We start from the raw sequence: 25,120 nt of genomic DNA on the forward strand, positions 1-25,120 counted from the left end.
TGTAGTAAAAAGTGTTTGAATACACACTTTAATATATTTTCTGTGGCATTTTTGTAAAATACAGATATAGAATTATAGATATAATGCATATATAGCATTTACTATATTGATAAAAAGCTAGTCTTTTCATAATGACACACCAGCAAGTATTTACAATATGATTCCAAATTTTAAGGAACAAATGTTTCAAACAATATTGTGTGGTTATATGATTAGAACAATTTGAGGAAAATCAAGAGACCAGTTCTAAAAAATTCCCAGACCATAAAGTACATACTCTTGCCAGGAGCACCTCCATGAACATCCATACACTATATTTTTCTTTTTTTTTCCCCCTTGTAGGAACATGCATGATTTAGCTCTTCCACATTTCTACCTGGTCACAGCCCTTAAAATGACATGGATAATTATATTTAACTTTTTTCAAGTACAGATTAATTGTATCATTCTTCCCATTTAAAGATTTGTCCAACTGCAACATTTCAAAGTTTTGACTACAGCAGGAATTGCTATACACAAGTTCCTTGCTAATTTAAACCAATAAATCTAGGACAATTTCCATAAGTGAAAATTCGCCCATCTGCATGTTAGAAGCATTTCACAAATTCTTAGTGTGAGGTTTTGAACAACGTCTTTCCTAGGAGGTCTGCCTCAAAGGACACTGCAATGCCAAAACTACTGACAGACCTGAAGTACATGAATGCTCTTTGTTATCCTTATATATGAACAGTATTTTGCCATTCATCTGTAAGGTACTGTCCATAGTACAGTATATATAAGGATGATCTTCATCTTCAGTGTGCTGTCACTGTTTACTGTGAGGCAATGAAGTGCTATTATCACATTTTACAGAAGAAAAAAAAAATACATATAGAAAGGCTGAGTGAATTGCCCAAGGTCACTTGGGAAGTTTGTGACAGCAAAGAAGCAAACCCACATCTCCTCAACTGCATGCTCATCCTCTTGTCTTTGAATGAGAATTTTCAATGTGTGTTCTTTAACATAAACAAATACGTAACTAATAGAAATAAAGCCTTCTCCAGGCATGGGCTTAAAGACTGCTGTGGTTTCCCTTCTATTCACAAATAATAAGAAAATATATTGATAGGGCTGTTTCTGCATGAATTGTCTCCAACCCACTGAAGAAATTTTATCTACATTGAGTTTTCCTTGAAGTAGGAGCAGTAGACTTTACTTGAAGTCTACTGTTTGCCAGAAAAGATGTAGGAACTCAAGAAACACAACAATCCACATTCACTGAAAAATCTAACAGAGAAAAATGCAAAATCTGAAAGATCTTACTCTCCTTCAATGCTGACCAGGGAAGCATTTTCAGCTACATTTGTACCCACTTCGTAATGCCTTTATATCACCTGCGCAATATGGAGGAGGCTTAGCATACTGTTGAAGATGACCCATACTCTCAAGCATTAAAATCTGTTTTACAGCTTCGCTGGTTCAGCTCTGACAGGCAGGCAGCTGAGAGGCAGCTTTTGCAGCTGATACACGCCAGGGCTGTGCAGGTGCAGATGAGGGCAGAAATTTCACCATGACAAGTGTCTCCCCATGTATTCGCCACTCTGGAGAAGTCTGGCCAGGAGCAGGTTGTGATCTGTGTTCTTGCAAGCTCCAGTTAAAACCAGAGCCGGGAAAGAAGGGAACCTCTCCAATTCCAGGGCAAAAACTGACTGAGAAAGAGAGCAGCAGTAACCTCGTGACAGAAAGGAATAAAAGGAAGACAGATGGCTCCCTGGAGGGAGAGACATAGGCTGTAGGTGTTGTGCTGGAGTATTCAAAGTAAGCTACTAAAGGAATTTTGCCTATTGTAATCCTGATCCCAGTTTGGCCATGTTACAGGGAGGCAGCTACAATAAAGTTCTGCTTCCCGCAACACTTGTGGGCAAACTAAGTCATCTGCCTAATTGCTACAGGCAATGTATTTATGAGAGACTGAGGATGGAGGACTTTTTGCCCTTATTTAAACAAAAACGAAAAACCAAACAGACACCCTCCCCCCCAACCCCCCCCCCCACACAAAAAACCCACAACCACAAAAGGGTAAAACCAATAATGGAATTTCTCATCCTGATCACTTTTTTTTTTTTTCTCCTAAATCAAACCTGTATTTTCCTTTAAAAAAATAAAAATACAAAACCAAAGATACATTAGAATATCCTGCTGTCCAGTAAATGTCTTACAGGCAATATTTATGGAGGAAAAAATGCATCGAGCCCCAAGGCACCCCAAAGTTCATTCTGTACCAAAGAATTCCATTTCTTCTGCTGTTGGTTTAAATTACTCCTATCACTGAAATTTGAATATGCATTATTTGTATTCAAATACCTAAACATAAATCTAGACTAATGCTGAAAAAAAAAATCCTATTAAAAATACTGTGCTGTTGATAAGCTAAAACCAGCATATCATGAGAAGGCAAACTAATCTTTCCATTTACTCTGTACATAATCCGTTAGTTAAACTTCTATTTTAGGCAGGATGCTTGATGCTTAACACTTAAAAGTCCAAATATCCTTCATATCCCTTATAACAGAGAAGAAACTTGTAAAATGCCTTTGGTGCATCAGCTTATCATTGTATGAATGTTTTAAAGAAACTCACTAGTACTATAGGAAATGTAAGCGGGCTTGTTTGTGTTGTTTAATACTCCAAGTGTCATTTCATTCTTTAAAAGAGTTAGAGCAGAGGAGGGGGAAAGGGGAGGAAGTCTTACTTAATTTGTTGCATATGTCCCAAAGTGTTACACAACTAAGTGTATTCTACCAGAAAACTAAAGCAGTCTGCACTGCAGCAAATTCTCTGTAACACAAAATAGGAGAAAATTCTGGCCACAAACAAGTCAAAAATTCAGTCAAACTTCCTCTCATATTATATATATACACACACTTTACAAGCTACACGGAGTGTCCTTTCATATTCCAAAAGAAATACGTTGTAGACACCAAGCATACTGTACTTTTACTTAAAGGCTTCATCAAACCATATGTGCAGACACTTGAGAAGATGAGAGTGTTAAGCTTCCTAGGGTCCTGGAGTCAAAGAAATTCTGCTGCCCCCCACTGCTAAGTAAGTGCACTCCTTCCACAGGGGGCAACATCTGCCGATCCGTCATGGTTCCACTTGGCGAGGACCCCAAGAAACTTCCTTGGGAAGAAACGATTTTCTCAGGACTGGCAGCCAGTTTAGGGGATGTGGAAAAGTTATATCCATAGAGTGCACAGGGACTGTGCAGTCTAAACGTGTTGTAGGAGCCTTGGTGGGTTTGATTAGTGGTAAAAGCATTGGTGGATGGGGATGGCATGATGTACTGGAGCTGTGGAGACATCCCTGAAATCTGCATGGACAAGCCAGTCTGTGGGCAGCTGAACGCATCCCCGTCATTGCCACTCATAGACATATTCACAGTTGTGCTACTTGAGACACCAACATAGGAGGGAGTCCTCGGGGGTGCAAACGTCTCACCAGTTTGGTTTGTGAGCCTGTTGTAGGTTTCAGCCAAAGAAGTGCTGTATCTGTTCAGGGTCAAGCCTGAGCGGGCACAAGCTGTGTAGTCAGCTGGAGCAAGGCTACAGAGCTGGCTAGTGTTGGGACTGAGGTGGAAGGCTGGAGATGAGCAAGGGGAACCCGGCAAAAGGTGAGGGTGGGTAGATGGCACTCCACTGCCAGATCCCTGGAGTAAAGTAGAGGAACCTGCATTTCCTGGAAAAGAATATTACAGTGTAAGAAGCATGTTGGGAAAGGTTCCCTTCCTAGGTGATAGATCAAGACCTTTGTCTTTTATAATAACCCTTGACATAAAACACAATGCAAATTCATTCAAAAAATGACATATATATACATGTGCAGGGGTGTGTGTGGGACAGGTATTTTTGAAGAAACAACCTGTCTAAGACAGAGAATGTAAGTTATGCTTTTGCAACCATCACTCAATACTTAGAGTTCCTGCCTGAAAGGTTAGCTCATCTTTATTTGGTGTAGGAAGCAAGCTGCATGGCAGCTAAGATGTAGACAGGCAAGTACTACTTCACAGGAAGCCTTCTTCAAAGTTATGAATTTTGTATTGTCTGTGCTGTTGCTCCAGCCCTAAGTGTCTTTCAAGCACTCTGTACCTGACTCACTGTCACAGCACCAGCTGAGGCACCAGCTCCTTAGCTCAAATGATAAAGGTTCCCACAGTTCAACAACTTCAGGAAAGTTCGCCACTTCAGAACAAAACTTCGGAACGACTTTGGGAAAATTGTAGGCTAAGTACCATGCATGGCCGCTTCATTTCTTGAATGGTTACGTGGAGGTTTAGGTTTGTAGCAAAATGTTCACAAACTCTTCATTTGCTGATCTCAGAACTTTTTACATGACCAATACCAGTGTGGAGTGCTCCTGAAAATGCACTGCTTGCTACAGGTGAAGGCTTTTCTCAGGACTGAAAGTTTCCCGGATGTAAGAAACATTTCTTTTTCTTACAGATTATATTTCCTCAAAAAGTGAGCACAGAAAAATTGATCTGGGCCTTTCACAGTCTTGCAGGCTGAAGGTAGTTAGCATGGAAGAGTCTCCTATTTGGGAATCACATTAACTATCAAACAGCTTGATGCTGCAAAGGTATGCCTGCTGTCAACAAGTTAACGGGGTTTTGTGATAGGCGAACTAGTGGAAAGAAAAAGACATTATCAGTGAAGTCTGCCTGCTTCTTCTTGTTCTTTTGTCACAAAAGGCACAAAGCACTATGAGAAACTGCCACATTCAAGAAATTCTAGTATAAGGCATACTTATTTTTCTTCCAATCTATGCAAAGCCTCTGCTATCCAAAGGTGGGCACTTCCAGCACTAACAACCAGGACAAATTTCTAATGGGGTCTTTCAGCATGTCTCTAAAGCACCCTATTGGCCAAGGTACAGTTGACTAAAGATTTTCCAAGGATCCCAGTTTCCATTCTGTGGACATCAACAGTTACTTCCACAAGCTCCTTAACCTACAACAACTGAAAAGGAAGCATGAAGTTCGTGGCAGCAGTTTCTCTGTTCTAAAACAGTGCTGCTATATACAAACAGGGCAATACGGCCATCCTGTCTCCTAGACATGTTAACTTCATAGCAGGTTACCTTTCAGTTTTACACAGTCTGACAAGGTATTTCAGGTCTGATGCTGGCTTCTCATTATAGGCCTTTTTTAAGAGGATGTTCCCCCACCCCCACCCTCCACCGAAAACTCTGCTGACCCTCATCCAACGTATCTGTGACTTGGCACAAAAACTCCTTTTTATTTGCACGCATCAGGCACGAATGCTCAAGATATCTCAAAGGAGTGGGCTAAGCAGAAGTTGACGAAAGTGACTTTTGTGAATTTCTGTATTTCCTGTGGTTTTGCGCTGAAGACACTTACTGGTTTTAGAATACATTATCAGGAAAGCAGGAAGAATGTTTGTGAATTTGGTAGCAGGAAATCAAGAGTAATATGTCTCATTTAGTTGGGAAACCTCTGAAAGATTTTTTATATGCATTGGAGTACTTTGGAAGTAAAGGAACTCAGAAAGGAGTACAGAGACTCGCCTCTCTGTCCAAACAGGCCATTTAAATATCCCTCCCTTCCACATAGCACTACGTCTATGATGGAGAAAGTGGGAGCCAAGAGGTTATGGACTGGGGAGCAAGAAAAACAAAAATGGAGAGGACCGCTGTTGATTTCAAGGTCTATGATGCAGACAAAGTTTATTCACAGAGACCCTGCAGAGGGATCAGAGAGGCTCTGCAGAGGGATCTGGACAAAATGGAGAACCAGGCAATCACCAGCCACATGAAGTTCCACAAGGGCAAGTGCCGGATTTTGCACTTGGGACACGGCAACCCTGGCTGTACATACAGACTGGGGGACAAGATGCTGGAAAGCAGCTCTGCAGAGGGATCTGGGGGTTCTGGTCAATGGCAAGTTGAACATGAACCAACAGTGTCCCTGGCAGCCAAGAGGACAACCATGTCCTGGGTGCATCAAGCACAGCATTGCCAGCCGGGCAGGGAGGTGATTGTCCCGCTCTGCTCCGCAGCCTCACCTGAAGCACTGGGTGCAGTTCTGGGAGCCACAGGATGAAAAAGATATTGAGCTACTGGGAAGTATCCAGAAGAGAGGTATGAAGTTGGTGAAGGGTTTGGAGGAGAAGCTGTATGAGGAGTGGGTGAAGTCACTTCGTTTGTTCAGCTTGGAGAAGAGGAGACTGAGGGGAGACCTCATCACAGTCTACAGCTTCCCCCAAAGGGGAGGGGGAATGGTAGGAGCTGATCTCTTCTCTTTGGCAGCCACTGACAGAACCCAACGGAATGGCAGGAAGATGTCCCAGGGATGGTTTCGGTTGGACATTAAGAAAAGGTTCTTCACCCAGAGGTGCTGGAGCACTGGAACAGGCTCCCCAGGGGGGCAGTCGCAGCCTCAAGCCTGACAGTGTTCAAGAAGAGACTGGACAATATCCTCAGACACACGGTGTGAACTGTGGGGTTGTCATATGCAGGGACAGGAGTTGGACTTGATGATCCTTGCAGATCGTTCCAACTCACATTCCAACTCAAAACATTCTATGATTCTACTGAACCATTTTTAGGTATTAAGAATCAAGGAGGCTTTCCAAGGAGGAAACCAAATTAAGCTTACTCCTATTTATTATTTACCTAGAGGGCATTTCTTCTCCCATTCTTTTTTTTTTTTTTTTTTTTTTTTCTCTCTTAAACACATAAGTAGCTCCTATATTGGTCTCCGGATGTGTACAACAGAAGTCATCAAACTAACTCTGTGTATCTAGCCAGAGCATAACACTAAAGAAGAGGTCATTGCATCCTGAAATAACTGTCGTCTTCCAAATGTGATCTGATTTATCTTTACAATCTAACATTTTTACTGCCACCATGGTTAAGCTAGCATTAGCTTTCTAACTTAAAATGGCTCTGATGAGAGGCAATGGCCTGCACTGTGGTTGGTCAGTTGCTTTTTCTCCAAAAGTGTCACACTCACCTAGATTTTTGTAAAGATTGATGGTCAAAGTTTTATCTTCACATGTTTTTGTTTTGAAAGAACTCAAAGAAGACCAATACCTTGTTTGGGTATCCCAGGTATATCTTCAAATGTAAGTGTCCTCAGTGAAGGTCTCCAGAAGGCATAAGACTCTACCAGAGCTTCTAGTCCCATTCTGTGTAGAACAAGAACATCAGTGTCGTGAAAACAAACTGTATTTTGTCGCATTTCTCTGCATAATTTACCTCAGAAATATATAAAAATTAGTGACATTTCAGGATTGTTTTAAGTTTATTTTTGCTTTTAGAAAAGAGCCCTACATCCTAATCCATGAGATCACTGTGATCTGAGGTCACTGACTGGGTTGGCAGCATGCAAAGAGTTTCCAGTTTTGACAATCTAGCTCTCTATGTCAGTTTTGGCATTTGTTTTGTTTGTTTTGATTTTGTTTTGGTTTGTTTTGTTGGGGGCGGGGAGGGAGGGGAGACACAACTTGGCTAAAATTATATGAAATGTTTTCCTAGTACGACATTTCCTTAAAAGTAATGCTCCAAGTGACAGAGGGATGATCTCCTATTTCTGCCTAGAATAAGGTGATCCAGTGTCAACTTCTATTAAAACAGGATTCCTAATCATTACCAATGAATTGGAAAATCATATTTACAACATGAGCAATCCATGAGTGTACACCTCTTTGGCTACTAAAATGTACGAAGGAATGTTGCGTCTTGGTTATTATGTGCTGAGCAAAATGAAGACTTCCAGTTCCTGAAGGCAATCATTTCTTTCAACAGTGTCATGACAAAACAGAAATAACCAGGTAGACAGCTGTGGCAGACAATAACTAGCAGAATCTCTGTCTCCTGCAGGTAAAGGCTCCTTTTTTTTCTGACAGAATTCTGTGAATAATGTACCTCAGTTGTATCATTTTGCTGTTATTTTTGGCTACTGGGCCTCAAAGGCCTGCTACGTGTCAGCATAAGGCACATACCAAATACAAGCACTTGCCTTTGAGCAGCAGCACTCTGTAAATTCTAATTATGCAAATAGCCTAATTTGAAGCTACCTACATGTTCTTCTGATACTGCTTCTTCCCTATTGCATTTCCAGCAGGATCACAATGTATTTCAGGAAACAGTTATAAAGCATTTATTAGCTGAGCCTGGACTAAAAAGATAGCCTTCATTTGCCACAGTAATGGTGAAGTTTCATTTCTAGTTAAAGCGGAGATAAAAGCCACCTCCTGGAGGAATGTAGCTAAGGTGATAATTTATACAAGATGCCTTCGAACAATTTCCACATTTCATCACCACCCTAATTTACACTATCAAATGGCCAAGTTTATTTAACAAAACAGTTATGTTTTTCCTGAAGTATTTAAAGAGAGAAATTCTGGTCCTTTCCTGAGTAAAAGTTTTTATAGGGTCAAAATTAAAGCCGAACCGAAGAATGAAACTATTCTCAGCACATAAATTCTGTTGCACTTTGCAAATGCACAGGGAATGCTTTTAAGAGGTGAAGCTACTGATTTCTGTAAAATAGCCTGTGAGACTCAACAGGAATGACCTGAAACTGAATATTTCTAATTAAACAGAATTATTGCATGCAGCAGTGCAGAGTTAGATAGCAGCAATAATTAAAACAATGTTGAAAAGTTGGGTATAAAGGTACCACAGTGGGTTTTTTACCCTTTTGTCACAGACTAAAATGCCTCTTTGATAATAACACCAGCTAGAGCAATGATGATAGCAGAATCTTAATGTTTAATCTCAATATTTAGCAACTGAGTAAAGCAGTAATTTAAATTAAAAAATAATTTTTCCTTGACAATTACAAATCTGAGCAGCATTCTCCAACATACTTTTTCAGTACCATGGAGTCTATCAAAGAAAACAGCAATACTGACTTGAGTAAACCAATATCAATTTGCAATGGCAAAGATTTTTTCAGAGTTACTCTGTAACAAGTGTGCTTGTTACAGTAAAAGCATTCAGACCTCATCTAAAGCAAATCCTGAAACATTTCTACGAAGGCTGGTCCTTCCTACAAGCTGGCCTCCTAATCCATTTCTATAAACTATAAATGTCTTTCAATTAAAATATCTTGTTTAGTTTGGGGGTTTGTTTTGTTTTGTCTTTCTTTTGTTTTTTTTGTTGGTTGGTTGGTTGGTTGGTTTGGTTTGGTTTGGTTTTTTCCAATGCCAAACCCAAACTTATTCCTAGCAGCCAAACAAAACAAAAAACCCTCTCTGGATAGCCCCAGTCCCACAACCGGATTCGCACAGTTGCAGATGCAGTACTCTAACTGCACCTACGTCATCCTCGGGTAATAATAGGGCTGTCCAGCAAGTTAAATCCAGTACAAGACTGGTTTCTGAATGATTCTTTCCTGTCTGTTTTCAAGGGCATCTTCTCTTGTTTCATAGAACATTATGGAAAAATTTCTAACTCCACTTAAACTCAGAAATTTCAGAGAAGCCAGGGTTTCTCACTTCTTAAGAGGCTCCTTAATACTTATTTTACAGCTCTGCAAAAAGCATGCACAACAGAGATGCTGCCTATGGAGAGCTGTCAAATAGCGCATGTATGGCAACATTTTTCTTCCCCGAGTACACACAGCATGTTTTGCTTCTTCAGTCACCACATTTATCTGGAAGTCACTGTTCACTTAATTTCAAACTAGAAGGCTGCAAAGAAGGACAAAACTCTATTTATGTCAATGCCTGAGGCATCCCTTCCAGGCCCCAGGACAGAGCATGGCTAATTGTTTCTTGCTAGAAGATGAAAATCTTAGAGAGCAGCAAATGCAAACTGAAAGGATTTCTGTAAATCTTTACAACTAACCCGTCCCTTCTATAACAATATTCTAAAAACTACTCTCACTTGCTGTCCAGTCTCAGCACTTATGTAACTCAGGTGGAAGCAAAAAACAGGCTTTAATGCTGTAGCCTCTGCTAAAAGAGAAGCTCAATAGAGCAGCTGCCAAAAGAAACTCTGAGTGTTCCTGCAAGCACAGCCTGCTCCCTTCTCTACAAGGCTTGATCATAAATATAGCAGCTGTAGACACCAAATGCAATGTGGTCACTGGAACTGGTGTATAAAATGTACCATAATTAAATGCTGCTTTTTTTAGCTGAAATGGTTTAACATACAATTCATAACAGGCTTAAGTATTTTGCATTAAACAGTCTTTGGATAAAATACCTCATCAGTACTGGCAGCAGGGACTAGACCCAAGTCTCCACTTTGTACTACTCAGATTCCCCATTGCTATTTTGAAAGATTCATAGATCAAGACAGAACAAGCAATTAATCAGTCCAACCGCAACAGAGGAATTGGAAACCAGGCTCGTTTCAAGGTCATCTATAGCCAATAGAAACAGCATTCACCTAGGAAGTGGATTTAAAACTTCTTAGGCTAAAGAGACATTTAATCACAGGTCTCCCACCTCCCAGTCAAGTGTACTAAACATAAGGTTACCACAAGAGGCAACTTAGTTTCTCCCCCTTTAAGAGAAACAATAACAGATTCATCCATACTAAATGCCACTTATACACAAGAGAACCTGGTCTTATAGTTTGACACCGGTATCTCCAATTTGTGTCTCCAGCCAGGAGAAAAAGGAGATTCCAGGAGCAGCCTGAAATCACAGACCTGAGTATGCATCACTTCCATCTGCAGCCTTCATGGTATGCCACTGTTCCCACCAAAAGAAAACCTGAGTACCTGAGTCAAACTGTGTGCCAACCCGTTCTTGACCTAGATGGTCTGAGGAGCAGGAGCAGGAACCCACTACAGAGGATATTACTGGGAAACCTAAGTGGTCCTTTAGGAAGTCTGAGTCCTCAAAATAATTTGTCTGTAAATACAGGTGTTTTCCCCTACCAGCCTTCACAAACTGATTCTGTCAGCAGTAGCAAGCCTACCTCCTCCCCCAACACCTACCTGTTACGTCCTGAATCTCTAAACCCTTTGGCAAATGGATTCCTATCGATCTTCAGGCGAGTTATCTGTGAAGATGATTTAAAAAATTATTACTTGCAAATTCAGCTAAGTACTGCACAAAATTACTATCCTGACAGAATTAAGCTGACAGTGGACTCGAAACATCTTCACATTTGCATGGTTTAAGATGGTCATCCTGAAACACAGCAAATTAACGGCCAGTCTTCTGATCATTATTTTTGCAAATCCCCAGAGAAGCTAATAGGTATTTAATGCTACCAAATGACAGGTTGGAATTCTTGTGAAAAATCTTCTGGCAAATGTCATTCTTCACCTAAGAGAGTACACTGCCTAACCGCAATAAAATTTAAATTAAATTTTATTCCTGTACGGCTCAAGAAGGAAATGTGAAAATAGAGATTATCTCTAGGCTATTATTCTCTATAAAAAACCCAGCACCTTCCCCTCAAATACTTGTAATTAATTTAAATAAATAGGTACCGAATAATTTTATTTTGGTATTTACATGCCTTTCCTGCTCTTTTATTTGTAAAGATAGCAAGGTATACATAATTTCCCAAAATATAGCTATGACAACTGACATGGAACTAATAAAATGTGACAACACTAACTATGGTGCCACTATGTATGCTATAACTTAAAGAAGTGGTAATAAGAGGCAAACATTGGAGTCAAGCAACCTGCAGTTTACTTTTGACTTTTAATCTGTGTAGACCTAGATAAATTCCAGTTAATAAAAACCACTGAATGCAGTTAATAAAAACAACTGCAACCTTCTTTAGACCTCAGTTTCTCTGTTAAGGTTCTGGGAGTTTTGAAATCACTGGAGTTAGGACCAAAAATGCTTTAAAAATCCTATCCAGATGTGCATCTACACTTAAACGTACAAAAATACCTTTAAAAATTAGACTGCTCTTTGCCTTGTGCTTCAATGTTGTATCTATAATTAAGACACCACGAACTATGTTAATTAGATTGTGTCATCTCAATAATAAGAATGACTTTTTACATGCAGCGTTTAGCCCACATGGCCTGAAGTCTCAGCTATAGCCTCCGGGCGCTGCTGCAATACTACTAGTGAAAGCTACTTGCAATCCAAAAAGGGTTTAGACAATGTTTTTTTTTTTTTTAATAATAAAAGTATCCTCTTTTCTTCTACTCTTACTTCCCTGGTCTAGTCTGAAAAGCTTGCAAAGTGCTAAGCAGAAAGCACAAGTTACCTGTTGATTTTGATATGCTGTGACAGTCGTGAAAACTGTTTCTGGAAAGGAGAAGGCTTTCACCCCTTCTCCTGAAGGGATGGGCTTGATGGGGGACAGATCATCTCCACAGTCTTTCCGGATGACATGGACACGAGGCTGATATTTATGCATGGAGTGAAGGATAATCTAGGCAGTCATGAAAGGAAAAAGATAACATTTATTAGAAAGGACACCGTGCTGTTTCAGGCCTAATAGCTTTTTGGAACAGATTATGGTATGCGTTTACCATGCCACTTACTGGAAATCAAATGTGTTCTCTAACCTCTGAAGGTTCTTATTACAGTAGTCTAATCCATGTGCATTTATGCTATTACCAGCACTAAGCATTTAAAAATTACAACTCAGGAGATCCAAATTCAGAGACTGACTCAATTGAAACTGGCTAAATAAATAAATAAATAAAAATAAATAAAAATGGAGCAAGGTCCTGGTCTCGCTGGAATTAGGGAAGTTTTGTCACTTTTTTTCCACTGGAGCCTGGATTTGATCTAACAAGATTAACAGCAGCACCATTTGCTTTTTGGTTTTGCAACCTTCAGTATATGCTTGGAGCAATTTTTTCCTGATATCCCAAAGGCTGCAAACATCGCTTGTTCTGAACACAAGCTGAGACTCTCATGCTCGGAAGGAGCAGAAACTTAAAGTAAAATAATACTAAAATCCAAAACGTTAAAGTGTTAATAACCCAAAAATTAGAATACATATAAATAATATCAATAAACAAACCCCTCTCAGCATGCAGTAGCTCAACTAAGAAAAAAGGATAGACAAATATATGATTTTATAGTGCCTAAAATTAAATACAAAAATACCTCTTGGTATTGCTCTCAAATTTTAGAGGAGATTTAAAATACAGAATTTTCCTTCTATTTTACTCCACTTCAGCTAACCACCACTAAAATAGAAGATTTCAATTAAAAAAAAAAAAAAGGAAACTCAACTATTATTGTTGGAAGGCCTCAGAAATTAGTAACTTGATAAATAAATAGTCCTATGGCTATTGGCCTGTGGAATCCCTAATCAACGTTCAGGGAGAGCTTTTTAATTTCCTGCTCCTTGAGTAGCCTCAGTATGTGTATGTGCACTCAGCAGAGCCCCTGTGCCAGACATCATGGAAGTTCATTCATCCAAATGACATAGAGGACATTACACTCATTTGGATAGAGTTTGGCTAGTTTAATACACTTGGTCCTGGCCAGATGACACAACCCCCTTTTGGATAAGCCAAGTTTCTGGATAATAAGGAGTTTTATTAGCCTGTAAATAAGGTTTTGACAATGATATCATAGGTTTCAATTAATTTGCTCATATAGTGCCCTATGGATGTTCTCATACAAAGCTTTTCCCCAGTTTCCGAAATATTGCACAGGGCAAGATTTTTATAATGCAAATGTGTATTCTCATTTACAACACTCCTTTCAGTTCTCCGCTGGCAAAGATCTACAAAACAAAGATGCAAAGAAGACAGCACATTCCTGACCCTGTTTTCCTGTGAACACCCAGTGATACCAAGGGAGATAATCGCGCAACAGAAAAAAACATAATCAAGGAGAGGTCTGTTCCACTGTTCAAACCCATCACTACTCTGCGCTTTGCCATTTCCCTGGGTGTCACTGAACGTGCCGCATTCTGCTCCCACCCCAATTACTTCAACCCATCAGCTCTGCAATTGCCTACACGTCAGACTTGACCGTACATAATTATAACCCAGGCAGCCATGAACAGCTCTGCTCGTGTATCAGAGCAAGTGAAGTCACAGCAGCATGGAGGCAACCACCTCCCTTATCTGGGTGGCTATTGCTGATTCTGGTCATCTCTTAAGAGCAACCTGACTCAGCTCCGTGCTCGACTGAAATTTTCTGCACTGATGTGCTGTTGGATGATTAGTGAATCCACAGCAGGAAATTTTTTCTTGATTTTGTATTGTGCCTTGCACAATGGGATCTTTGTTAACAATCAGGACTCTGAATTCTAAATAAGTAATACATAACTGCAGAACCCTAGAAAAAGCAACACTATAAAGACAGGACAAAAAAAGACAGGCAGATGCAATATCCACTTGAAAAATGGTTTACCTCTATTATTTTAAGCATCACCTAAAGCTATTGTGAAGAAAAAGCTAAGGAAATGGAGGTTCCAGCTTTGCATTTTCCATTGCTTGCACAGTTAATAGCAGAAACGGGACCTAATGCTTATCTGCAGAAGCAGCAACTTTACTTTTGTACCCTTAAAAGCCACCAATAAAAAAACCCAGCCAGAACAAACCGCACCAAATGCCAAACACAAATTGGCATTACTTTCAACTCACAGCTGAAGACCCTGCCTCTCTCTGCAAATCCCTCACAAGGCATCACCAAAACACTACGTGGGGGAATAAATCTCTCCCATCAAATGTAAAATTACACTTTGATCACTGCAGCTGTCAAGACGTCATTATCAGATGGAAGACATGGCAGCCAGCAGCCCACAGGCAGGCAGCAGGGCAAGGCAACAGCCTGGCAGGACAAAGACAACCAGGGTACCTGCAGACACACAAGGCTGGGATCACTTTTAGGATTACCTTTGCAATAAGTTTTTTGAGTGATGCTGCTGTGATGAGGCCTCAGCGCTGACCCTGAGTTTGGGTACCACTGTGGCACCAGTGTCACAGTCAGCACAAGCAAGAGCCCAATTCTCTTTTGTGGGGGAGATGCCAATCCTCCAGCAGCTTGACAGGGCACAGATTAACCAGCCACCTCCCCACCAGTGGCATGGTCCTCACCTTGATGCTGTTTTCACCAAAAATCCTCCTTCATCCTCTCTGCAAAGCCCAGGCTTTCAGCAGTCAAGGAAGTGTTTGGGGCCAAGGAGCATGGATTCCCTCTTCACAAAGACAAAAACTGCAAGTGTAAATGCTGATGTTTCCCAGCTTTTCATTGTGACAAGAACATATAACTACCCATTGACTGTAAGCAGAGCTTGCTACTTGGAGCCAAGTCTGAGCACAGTAACAGTCTGCTTCCAGCCTCACCCCACTTTCAAATGGGGGGAAAAAAAAAGCAACCACCAAGGACCAATTAACACACTAACAGCCTCATTTTCACTAAAAGTTAAAAGATGTTCCTCTGCATTAAAAAATACTCAGTTGAAAAGCATAGAAAACAGCATAAAAAATATTGACTTTTCCCCTCTACTGAAATTCAGATTAAAAACTGCACAATAAATAAATAAATAAATAAATAAATAAATAAAGTCAGCCAGCTCTAACCAGCCAGAGGGAGAAACTGCTTTTACAATGCAGCACTTGCTCTACAGCCAGGAGAAGGATGAGATTCATTAACCAAAAGCAGCCAGACCATGCACTTCTCAGTGTCAACTGCAAAATCCAGGTTTACTTTTCCCTACCACTACAACACAGATGAAAGACACAAAGGCCACAAATGTGTCTTTAATGATGCCACTGGGCCTTAATGCCTCTGTAAGAACACAACCTTTCCAAAGTAGGGAATTTACCTTGGGACTTCTTTTTGATGTCAAAAATACAGAAGGAAAACGTATCGTTACAAATTTTGCTTGATCTCCTCAGTTTGTAAGTAGAACCCATGTATCAGAGAGTGTCCTACATGCAGATGTACTTCAACATCTCTCTGCAGAACCGCAATACAAAATCACGTCGTCACAAACTACCACTCAAAACATTGATGAAAATAGAAGCAGGCAGCAAGGAGCCTGGAAAGCATTTGAGCAGCAGAGCAAGTTGTCTTAGAGATAGCAGATCTCCTTTCACAAAAAGCTAATCCCAGACCAACGCAATGCAAGGGGAGCCGTGAGCTAGGACCACAATATAAATACTACACAGCAATACTACCTTAGCATCTGTTTGCAAATTCCCATGGATGTGGGTCACTTCTCTCACTGATTCTGAGAACTAATACCCTGGAACGGGTAAAAGGGCTCCCTTCCTCAATGCCTGCAAGATCAAAACCTAGCCTAGATTTGAACACAAAAACTCTGCAAAAGCTGACACCTCTGAGGACCAGGGGAAGAATAAATGAACAACACTGACAAGGATTAAAGCCCCCAAAACAGACAGCATGGAAAGCACGCCCAAAGAACAACAGCCAAAGCCTGACACTGCTTGAACTACCGGAGGAATGATGGTAAAGGGTAGAGACCCCCACGGAGGTTTTTCTGAGCCATTCTGCCTAAGCAGGAGGGAGGAAAAAAAACTCAACTTTCTAATAATCTGACATATACCACATCTCCCATACAGGGGTGGGAAAGTCAGAACACTTGATATAAAAACAAATATTTGAGGGATAATACAGCCTTGACCCCTAGCTCTTCCAATCCCCCATCCCTCCCCTGGTGCCCTCTTGAGCAAAATGGTTCCTTCCTGCTTATGAGAAACAATTGTTTTTTATATTCATCACAAAATATGATTATTCGTTTTCCATTATTGCTGGAGGCATTCAGAGGCTACATAGCTTTTTCAATACAGCATTCCACACTACCATAGCTTTAAAAGAAAAAAAATTACCCATTGGAAGAGACACTTTTCTGCTTTCTGCTTTTGCCTTTTCTGGTAATTATGAATGACATGTTTGCAATTTCCCAGATTTGAGAAATATGAAATTATTTTACAGTCATCCTTCTTTTGTCCTTTTATTTTAATACTTAAATTTCCATTTTGGGGAGGAGAGGCATTGCCATAGCTCCGAATCAGTTCAATGTGTCTCGAATCACAAAAGCTGAAGCTTTTCTTCACTGTTTCCAAATCGGAACACTTAACTAAAGACCAGAAAATTTATATCCCCCTACATTGTGAGTGATGGTGTGCTGTGTACACTACACAGATTTCAGTTCAGAATAAAAACAAAGCTAAGATCTAGGATGGAAAAATACAGCAACACAATTCTCTACATAGCTGAGATTTTATCACAGGGCAGTTTGCAACTCCAAGCGCACGGCTGGACCACGGTACTCACGTCTCACCCCTCTGAAATTACTGAGTACAAAAACCAGCCAGCCTGCCCTCTGTTAGAGAAGGGACATTTTACCCATTCCCATGCACTTCACTTTTTAAAGCCCTCACCATAGACGTGGCACACAGAGAAAGCAACTCCCACTCGAGAAAAGCCGCAAATATACAAACATCGGGGAAACTAAGGGAACTAGCTGCGCTAACCTTAACTCAAAAACGCACTGCCAAATGAGACCCTATCACTGCAATTCTGAAAATCGACAATGTAAAATGCCTTTCTTATGATCCTAAACAAAAGCACTGATAACTCAAGAGATGTCAATACCCCCACATACTTTTTAAAGAAGAGCATGATAAAATTATGAACAGTGCTATACAAAAGGGAGGCTTTTAATTCTTGATATCATATTTGCTATCTCAGTCCAGCCAGTCTCCTGTATTCTTGCCTCCATAACATAAAAGCTGTAGCTCCCACACAATTTGACCAGACTCTCATGTTATTCTCCTCTGCAAACACAAATGGGGAAAAAAAAATCTCAAACTTGGACTCTGTATTGTCAAAATGCCTGGCTTATTGTCACGGAGTTACAACTATACTAAAAGATGCATGTAGTATCTTTGTACTCTGTGCCAGGTACATTTTCTTTCTCTCCCTTCCGTGAAGGCAAAAGTATCCTGCTCTAATAAATCGGGCTATGCTAAGGACAATGGAATCCACACCCTGACTCCAACATCTTAAAACTCTACCACTTGGAACTTAAGGCTCCTTCTGAAAGGAAGTCAACATTTGCCATTTATTACAGGATTTTGCAAAATTAAAGACTTCATCCTGACTAAAAACTATTCTCATTTTTTAATTATTTCCTAAGGTGTCAAGTAAAACTATTTTAGGGATTGCTGGAAAGATACTGGCTTACATCTGTCATGTTTCAACAGTTTTGAATAGAAAAGGAAATATTAACATAACACATTTTGTCACATTAGATAATGTCATAACTAAACAATTTAGAACTTGCAAACAGAACACTCACACTGCATACGTCTTCGCCAGTTTTTTCAGAAGTAATGAGCCTCAGCTGTGAAAGGGTCTTACTTCATAAGGTATGTAATAAATCATTATCAGAGCGAACCCAGCTCCCATGTTGTTCGGTTTTGACTGCAATTATTAACACCTCATGGGATTTCACGCAAATGTTTAGGTTAAGAAAATAGTTAAGTGTATTTTTATTCACATGAAGTTATTACACACTATTAATGTTTCTCCTAGCCGCTTGTGAATTTAAGCGTCCCTTTTGATCGGAGCAGAATTTGCGAGTAGCACACTTGGTGGGAAAACATGAGAGCAATTCTGCCCCTTCATATTAGGCAATTTGGCCTTGTAAAGCCTTACTTTGCAGAAGGAGTTCTGTCTTTGAGCGGGGAGTAAAACAGCAGGCTCTAATAAGCAGTTAATTATCGAAGCAGAAAGCAAGCAGATTTTAGATCTGGACGGTAAAGTTCCAAAACAGCTTTGAAAAGTCAAGCCTATTTCTGGCACCCTGAAGCTGTACATCAGAGCCTGTCAGGGCTGAGCAATGCGCCTACACGTAACACTGCAGAAGAGCAAGTACTCACATGCCCTTGGTCATCCAGCTCATTATTGGTAAGCTTCAGTTTGTCAAAGCTGATCACTTGTCTCATCCACGTCTCCCCGGAAGCGGGTGAATCGGGGTGAATATAAACACGAGGTGGTACCGGGGAGTCAGCGTTACCAGCCACCATCCACTTGGAGCTATGATAAACATACCTATAAAAAGAAAACAAATACCTATAACCACAAAACCCAAATTAATTTATCAGACTCATTCAGTATTAATAAGTTCCAGCAGGAACCCACCAATTAACAGAACATGAAAGGATGATTTTAAAACTCTATTTTTTTGTTTCAAAACACAGCTCTGGTGTCTGCAAAAGTAAGGCTAAAAGACACACTCTGATCTGACTTTAGTCTTCTTATAATAAGTAACAGTCTTAACACCATGCTCCACACTGAGCTTTAAGCTGGTGTCAGTTCATCAATTGTTACAGCTCTGCTGTGAATAGGCATCAGCAAATGGGAGAATCTGGTCCTTCATTTATCAAATCAAATAGTAATTCTATATTTGGAAGATTCAGTATGTTGAGTCTAATATAAGAGTCTATAAATAAAGCTATTGAGGGGAAAGAACGTTATGATTGGGAAAATAATGAAACTATGTCAAATTATGCTCCTGCTATTTCTGCAAGACCATATTAATTGTCTTGAATAGCATGCAGAAAGGCATAAAAGTGAAAAAAAAAAATACCAAAACACAGCCCATATTTCATTTGATAGGCCAATGATGACAAAGCCATTTTCTAATAAAAATAGTGCCTGCTTTGGTGGAAAAGTTATTTTGAAGGCAGATACTTTACAGGACAATTTAAAAAGCACTAATTGAAAATGTCAAAGTATTTTCTTCAAGTACAGTAAAATCCCAGTAATTCCACTCTATTTTTTCATAAATACAAGAAAGACTTTATCAAATTATATGCTTGTACAATTCAGTTCCTTATTAGAAAAAGACAAACAACATAACAACAACAAAATGATCCAATACATGCATTGCTCTGTTCAGTTCATATCAAACTGTAAAACTAAGATCTAGAATGATGATGAAATTCTCTCCTGGAGACAAATTCTCAGCCCTAGATCACACAGTCAACTGTTGTAACATTTTTAATTTATTTTATATTTTTTGTTTTCTACTATATACATGCTTTCCCTACAAAAGTAAATAAGGTCATAAATACACAAAATATGTTGAGCAACAACTTCAGCTTCCAAATATTTACAAGGTCAAATTTTGCAAGAAATCTAGACCTAGATGTAATTTTCTTCATTTTCACTTAGTTTTGCTACTTGCTATGACAGCTAAAACCTAGACTCCATGCAACTGCTGTAGTATGTTTCACATCTAAAGATCTGCAAGACCATTTGAAAAGCCACATGGACAGCCAAAGTTAAAATAACAGCAATTAAAAAAAAAAGATCATAGCTCGCACAGCAAAGAATGAAAGTGAAATCAAGTAAAACACATAGAACATTAATATTTAGCAGGAAGGTTAATGGTGTGGTACTGATATGTGATTACAGAAATCTTAGTTTGCCAACTGAGAAAACACTGCCCTTCCTAAAACTTTTGTTAAGTTACTTCTGTTTTCTGGGCATCAGGTATCACACCAGGCAGACAGTGCAGCTCAGTATGACTGTATTTTAAATGAAAGAAGGTTTAAACAACTCATATTTAATATACCTGGTTTTAATTTTTAATACTAACATTTTTATTCATTTGGTAATAATTTCCTCACATTTTCTATGAATTAAGGAATGGCTCAGACCTTATAGGAATGATGTGTTTAGATTGCTAAGTAAATGCACGTGCGAAACACAAAGCAAGAAAAGGGTTTTCATTTGAGCTGCACTGCACTTGTCCAAAATTAAAAAGTGTTTTTTCCTCTATTGTATTGACAGAAAATCCTCCCCTAGCTGTATGTACTAGAGATCCTCAGCACTGGTATCTGCACCTTGTTGAAAAACACATAATCTAAAACGGTCCTAAGCAATGCCATATACCACACAAGAAAAGGATAAAATTGCAGTGAATGAAGCAAGGACACACAAAAAACATAAGGCAGTGTTTGCTTAGGACATGAGGCAGCATTCCCGCTGAACCAAATTTTTAGTCTCAGTCTGAAATATTCCTCGTTCTACAATTAAATCTGCAGCGGTTTTCCCTACATTATACTAAGTATGGGGTTGAAACAATCCAACCAGTAATTGGTAAGGGCCTGATCCTGCCTCCACTGAACTACTTGCCCAGGCTTCTCCTGACCACTACGGAACAGGACATGGCATCCATAAAGCAAGACCTACAAAACGTCCACAACTCACAATCACAACTGCTGCGGGCCCAACCCTATGAACATTTCTACAGGACCAGTGGTTTCAGCAGAGTCCAACTAGCTCCCTTGAAACACGACTGCCCTCACCACAGTGAGAGTTTCAGCACATAATCCCTACTCCTAAATGTCCGAAGAACAACCACTTTTGTTCCTCTCATTAGTCGTCAGACAATAATGCCACCAATTCTGTAAAAAAAACAGTAATTAGAAACATTACTCTTTGTAAATCTATGTAAGCAAATATCTGAGTGAACAGATTTAAATTAAATTATATAATCAATTTGAAGCGTGACCAAGAAAGCTTATATGTCATTAAATCAGACACTGATGCTAGTAATGTTAGTAATGAATGTTACTGCCATTCAGAACTAGAAAAATGTGCATTTTCATATTTATTTAATAGAAAAATAATTCCCACCGACACGATGAGGAATAAAATATTATAATATTTCCTGATCACACTAGAACTGCACTCTCTGAAAGTCAAAACCTGAATGTCTGCCCACAGCACATACACAACTTAAGGCAAATGTATAAAGGGCTTCAACAGAAATTTTAGTTAGTTTTGCCTACTTGGCACAATCTTTTCTCTTTTTTTAATGCACTGGGATGAAAATAGGAATTTGAAGGAGGGTTAAACACGACTTTCTGCTAATTGATACAGTGTTAATGTTTTCTCCCAGTCCCCAAGCTCCCTATGGCCCGCATCGTATGTTTTTCACCTTAAAATCACCATACCTGTATCTTTTGTTATCCACTGGCACAATATCCATAGCAATATAATACTGCTGATGTGGGTCTAAACCTGAGATCTTCACTCTCATTGCGGGAAACATCCGCCTGAACATGGAAAGAGAGAGGTCATTTTTAATATGAAACAGACTCGGGAATGGTTGTTTAGGAAAAGTAACCAGTTCGTGGTATTTTTCTCGTTCTTCCTTTTAACCTACAGAGTCCTTTTGGACGATTATAGTTACATAGCCATGAAATGGCCCATTCGATATGTCAAAACAGATTTCTAAAGTGCATTTACTCGAACAATGCTTCGTATGTTTTGGGATACGCTTTGGGAGTACAGTTATTACCACATCATTTCAACTTTATTGTTAGACAGTAAATCATTTGGTTTTGAGACTTTACTTTAGCAGTACACGCATTTTAAAGTCGTTTGAGATATTAGCTAGAAATATTATTCTGGAGATGTGCAAACACCACCTCCACCCGGGAAGACCAGTACTTATAGAATCGCAAATTGCCACTGCAGTTCCAACTTACAACACCAAATGGTGTATCGGTTCTGTAGCAGCAAATTAGAAAGCTAAAACCACGGTGATACAATTATCACACCGCAAGGATGCAGTTATAAAAGCCAACGTGCCGTGCTGTAACTCAACAATATGGTCTTTATTGAGACGGGACTTCCTGTCTGCAGCTTACTAAAGGTGAAGTGCAAGAGCTACTCTGTCTTTGAAAGGTATAGTAAAACTTCTTTATTGAAAGCAGAAACGAATCTACGAGGTAATTTAAAAAGAAACAAACAAAAAAAAGTTCACCGTGTAGATCGTTCTGTGAAGAAAACGGAGTAATTAACTGATGTAGTGGTTTTAACAGAAAAATGCATTTTGTAGCTCACGTTTGGTATGCCTTTTAAAAAGAAAGTTCATTCTTGAAGCCAAAAAAAAAGAAGTCCTAGTGACGATCTGACTGCAAAGCTAATGAAAGGTACTTTTCGTATTTTATAAACCTGAAAGCCATTCCAGTTTATTCAGTATCTGCTGCTGTTGTAAAAAAAAATATATATATAAATCAATTAAAGTCGTTATTGGAAAGAAAAATCCTATCTCCGTTATTTCTGAATAAGCAGGAGGGTAAACCTGACTGCGGTTAACTATTTTTTGCTGTTTTTTCAGTGCACCTGTAAGATAAAACAGAAATTCCCCGACTGGACTCTCGTAAGACAAATGTTGCTTTGTGCTGTTTAAGAGTGCTTTTCAATCATTAACAAAGCCTCTCTGAAAATGTAGAAGGTAGCATATGGATTCAATAAAATATGTTTTTGTAATTTCTAATAAGTTCAGATACTTTTATACTACGCAGGTTTTTACCATGTGTATCCACTGGAAAGGGAAAAAGTTTCCCCTCAGAAAGACACAGCACTCCCAGATCTCGCCCTAATGAACAGGAAACCCGAAACGCCACATGTGCCCGTGCCCACCTAAAATTATCGCCATCTACCTGCCTCGTAAATCTGGGGGGTTTCCCCCGGTTTTTTACCCACTTTGATGTGCCCGCCCGCCCCGGGCTCTGCCCGCAGCCCCTCGACCCGCCGAGCCCGAGCCAGAGCCCCGGAGCGGCCCCGCGGGCGCCCGTTACCTTCCCGCCTTGGTGATGATCATCTCGGTGCCGATTTCGTGGAAGCGCTTCCAGAGCTCGGCGCCCTGCAGGTCCACCCGCGGCGCCTGCGGCGTCGGCAGCGGCGAGCAGGGCCTCGAACCCTTGGGGGAGCCTCCGGGGGAAGCGGGCGGGGAGGCCGCCAGGAAGGTCTCCTCGCAGCCGCCTGCGGAGAGAGCGGAGGAAGCCAGGGGGGCAGGGGGAGCGCGGACATCCCGACCGGGGGGTGCTCCTTCAGCTCCAGCCGGGTCCCGGCGCCGGGCCCGGGCCGTGGCCTTGCGACGGGGCGACCCGTGTCCCCATCGGTCCGGGCGGCGAGAGGGGCGCCGAGGAGCCCGGAGACGAGCTGCCCCCAACGCCGGGCCGGGCGGCAGCGGGTTTGCGCTGTGTGGCCAGCGGCACATTTCGTTTGGAGACGTTTAGCGTGACCGCCGCCGGCCGCAGCGTGAAAACGCACTCGCCTCCATATACAATAAATGTACAGACACATATATATATGTATATGCTGTGTGTATATAAATATATGTACACATAGTTGCATATACACCTCCAGCATATACATATGTATTGTATAAGCGCTTTTCCCCCTTCTCGGAAACAAACACCCAGCTGTTGCCCCACCGAAAACGCCGCCGGCCGGGGCCCGGTCCGCCGTCCCGGGGAGCGCTGCGCGTTTTAGCCCGCAGCGCCGGCAGCAGGGGCTGCCCGTGCAGTGTGGAAAGACAGAAGGAATAACGGAGAAACAGAATGCCGGCTGCGTCGGGGGAAAAGGGGAGCCGGAGCCCTGCCGGAGCAGCGGGCCTCCCGCCCGACAGTTACGGAGCGGGCAGCGACGCGGCGGGTCGCGGGGCGGCACTCACCGGCGGGGGCGCGGGCGGCGCAGCCCATCTCCATGTCGCCGCAGGTCCTGCCGGCGGCGGCGGCAGCGGGGGAGCTCTTGGCGCAACAGCCGTTGCCCCCTTCGTCCTCCGCCGCCTCGTCCTCGCCGCCCAGCTTCCGCCGCTTGGGTTGCCGCGGCGGCGGCGGCTGTTGCTGCTGCTGTTGCTGCTTCTCGGCCCCGATGAGCGCCTCCACGGAGAAGGCGTGAGCCTTGAGGCTCATGGTGGTGCCGGGCGAGGACCTCCGCTTGTCGGCCATGCCCGCCCCCCTACAGCCCGCGCATCCAGGCGCGCCGCGGCCGCCGGCACAGGCACCCACGCACGGCCCGCCGCGCCGGCCGCCCTCCCGTCCTCCCGACCGTGCAGGCAAGGGGCTGGGGCTTTTCCTCGCCTTTCTTTTTAAATCCGAGTTATCAGCCAAGTTTTTTTTTTTTTTTTTGGTGGGGGGTGTTGTTTGTTTTTTTTTTTTTTTTAGGAGGAAAAAAAAATCTATTCCTTTCTGCAGATGCGCTCCTTCTCTCCCCCTCCTCCTCCACGTTCTGCCCCGTCTGATGGGCCAGGCAGGACTGACATGGGTAACAAACGCTCTGCGGACACAAATTAGGGCTTGTAATTGAAATTTGTTGCCTTGATCTGTCAGCACTTCCAGGCAGGAGACCGGTGGGAAGAACTTGCTCATTAGTGT

General features: G+C 41.3%; 1 protein-coding gene across 2 annotated transcripts; it reads right to left on the minus strand.

The window, feature by feature from the left end:
* TBX18 (T-box transcription factor 18) lies at window positions 1–25,120 on the minus strand. Of its 2 annotated transcripts, none has more exons than XM_065056475.1 (8): window positions 24,430–25,120; window positions 23,540–23,786; window positions 21,905–22,006; window positions 18,818–18,989; window positions 12,199–12,366; window positions 10,958–11,022; window positions 7,093–7,187; window positions 1–3,717 (listed from the first exon to the last, which is right to left on the minus strand). In XM_065056475.1, the coding sequence occupies exons 1-8, from the start codon at window positions 25,112–25,114 to the stop codon at window positions 2,993–2,995; spliced, it is 2,259 nt and encodes a 752-aa protein (XP_064912547.1). In that variant the 5' UTR covers window positions 25,115–25,120; the 3' UTR covers window positions 1–2,992. The 2 variants fall into 2 exon arrangements, with proteins under 2 accessions (XP_064912547.1, XP_064912546.1); XM_065056474.1 differs by having other exon boundaries at window positions 23,540–23,723; window positions 24,418–25,118.

Source organism: Columba livia, chromosome 3 (genome assembly GCF_036013475.1).
Source record: "Columba livia isolate bColLiv1 breed racing homer chromosome 3, bColLiv1.pat.W.v2, whole genome shotgun sequence".
Classification (NCBI taxonomy): Eukaryota; Metazoa; Chordata; class Aves; order Columbiformes; family Columbidae; genus Columba; species Columba livia.

Bases quoted from the DNA above. Each gene is read 5' to 3' on its own strand.
- TBX18 (XM_065056475.1), bottom strand. From the start codon at position 25,114: ATGAGCAAGTTCTTCCCACCGGTCTCCTGCCTGGAAGTGCTGACAGAT. The intron at 22,007-23,539 runs GTAACGGGCGCC...TTCCATGTTCAG, and splicing joins ATCATCACCAAGGCGGGAAG to GCGGATGTTTCCCGCAATGA. The intron at 18,990-21,904 runs GTATGGTGATTT...TTCTTTTTATAG, and splicing joins GTGGATAACAAAAGATACAG to GTATGTTTATCATAGCTCCA.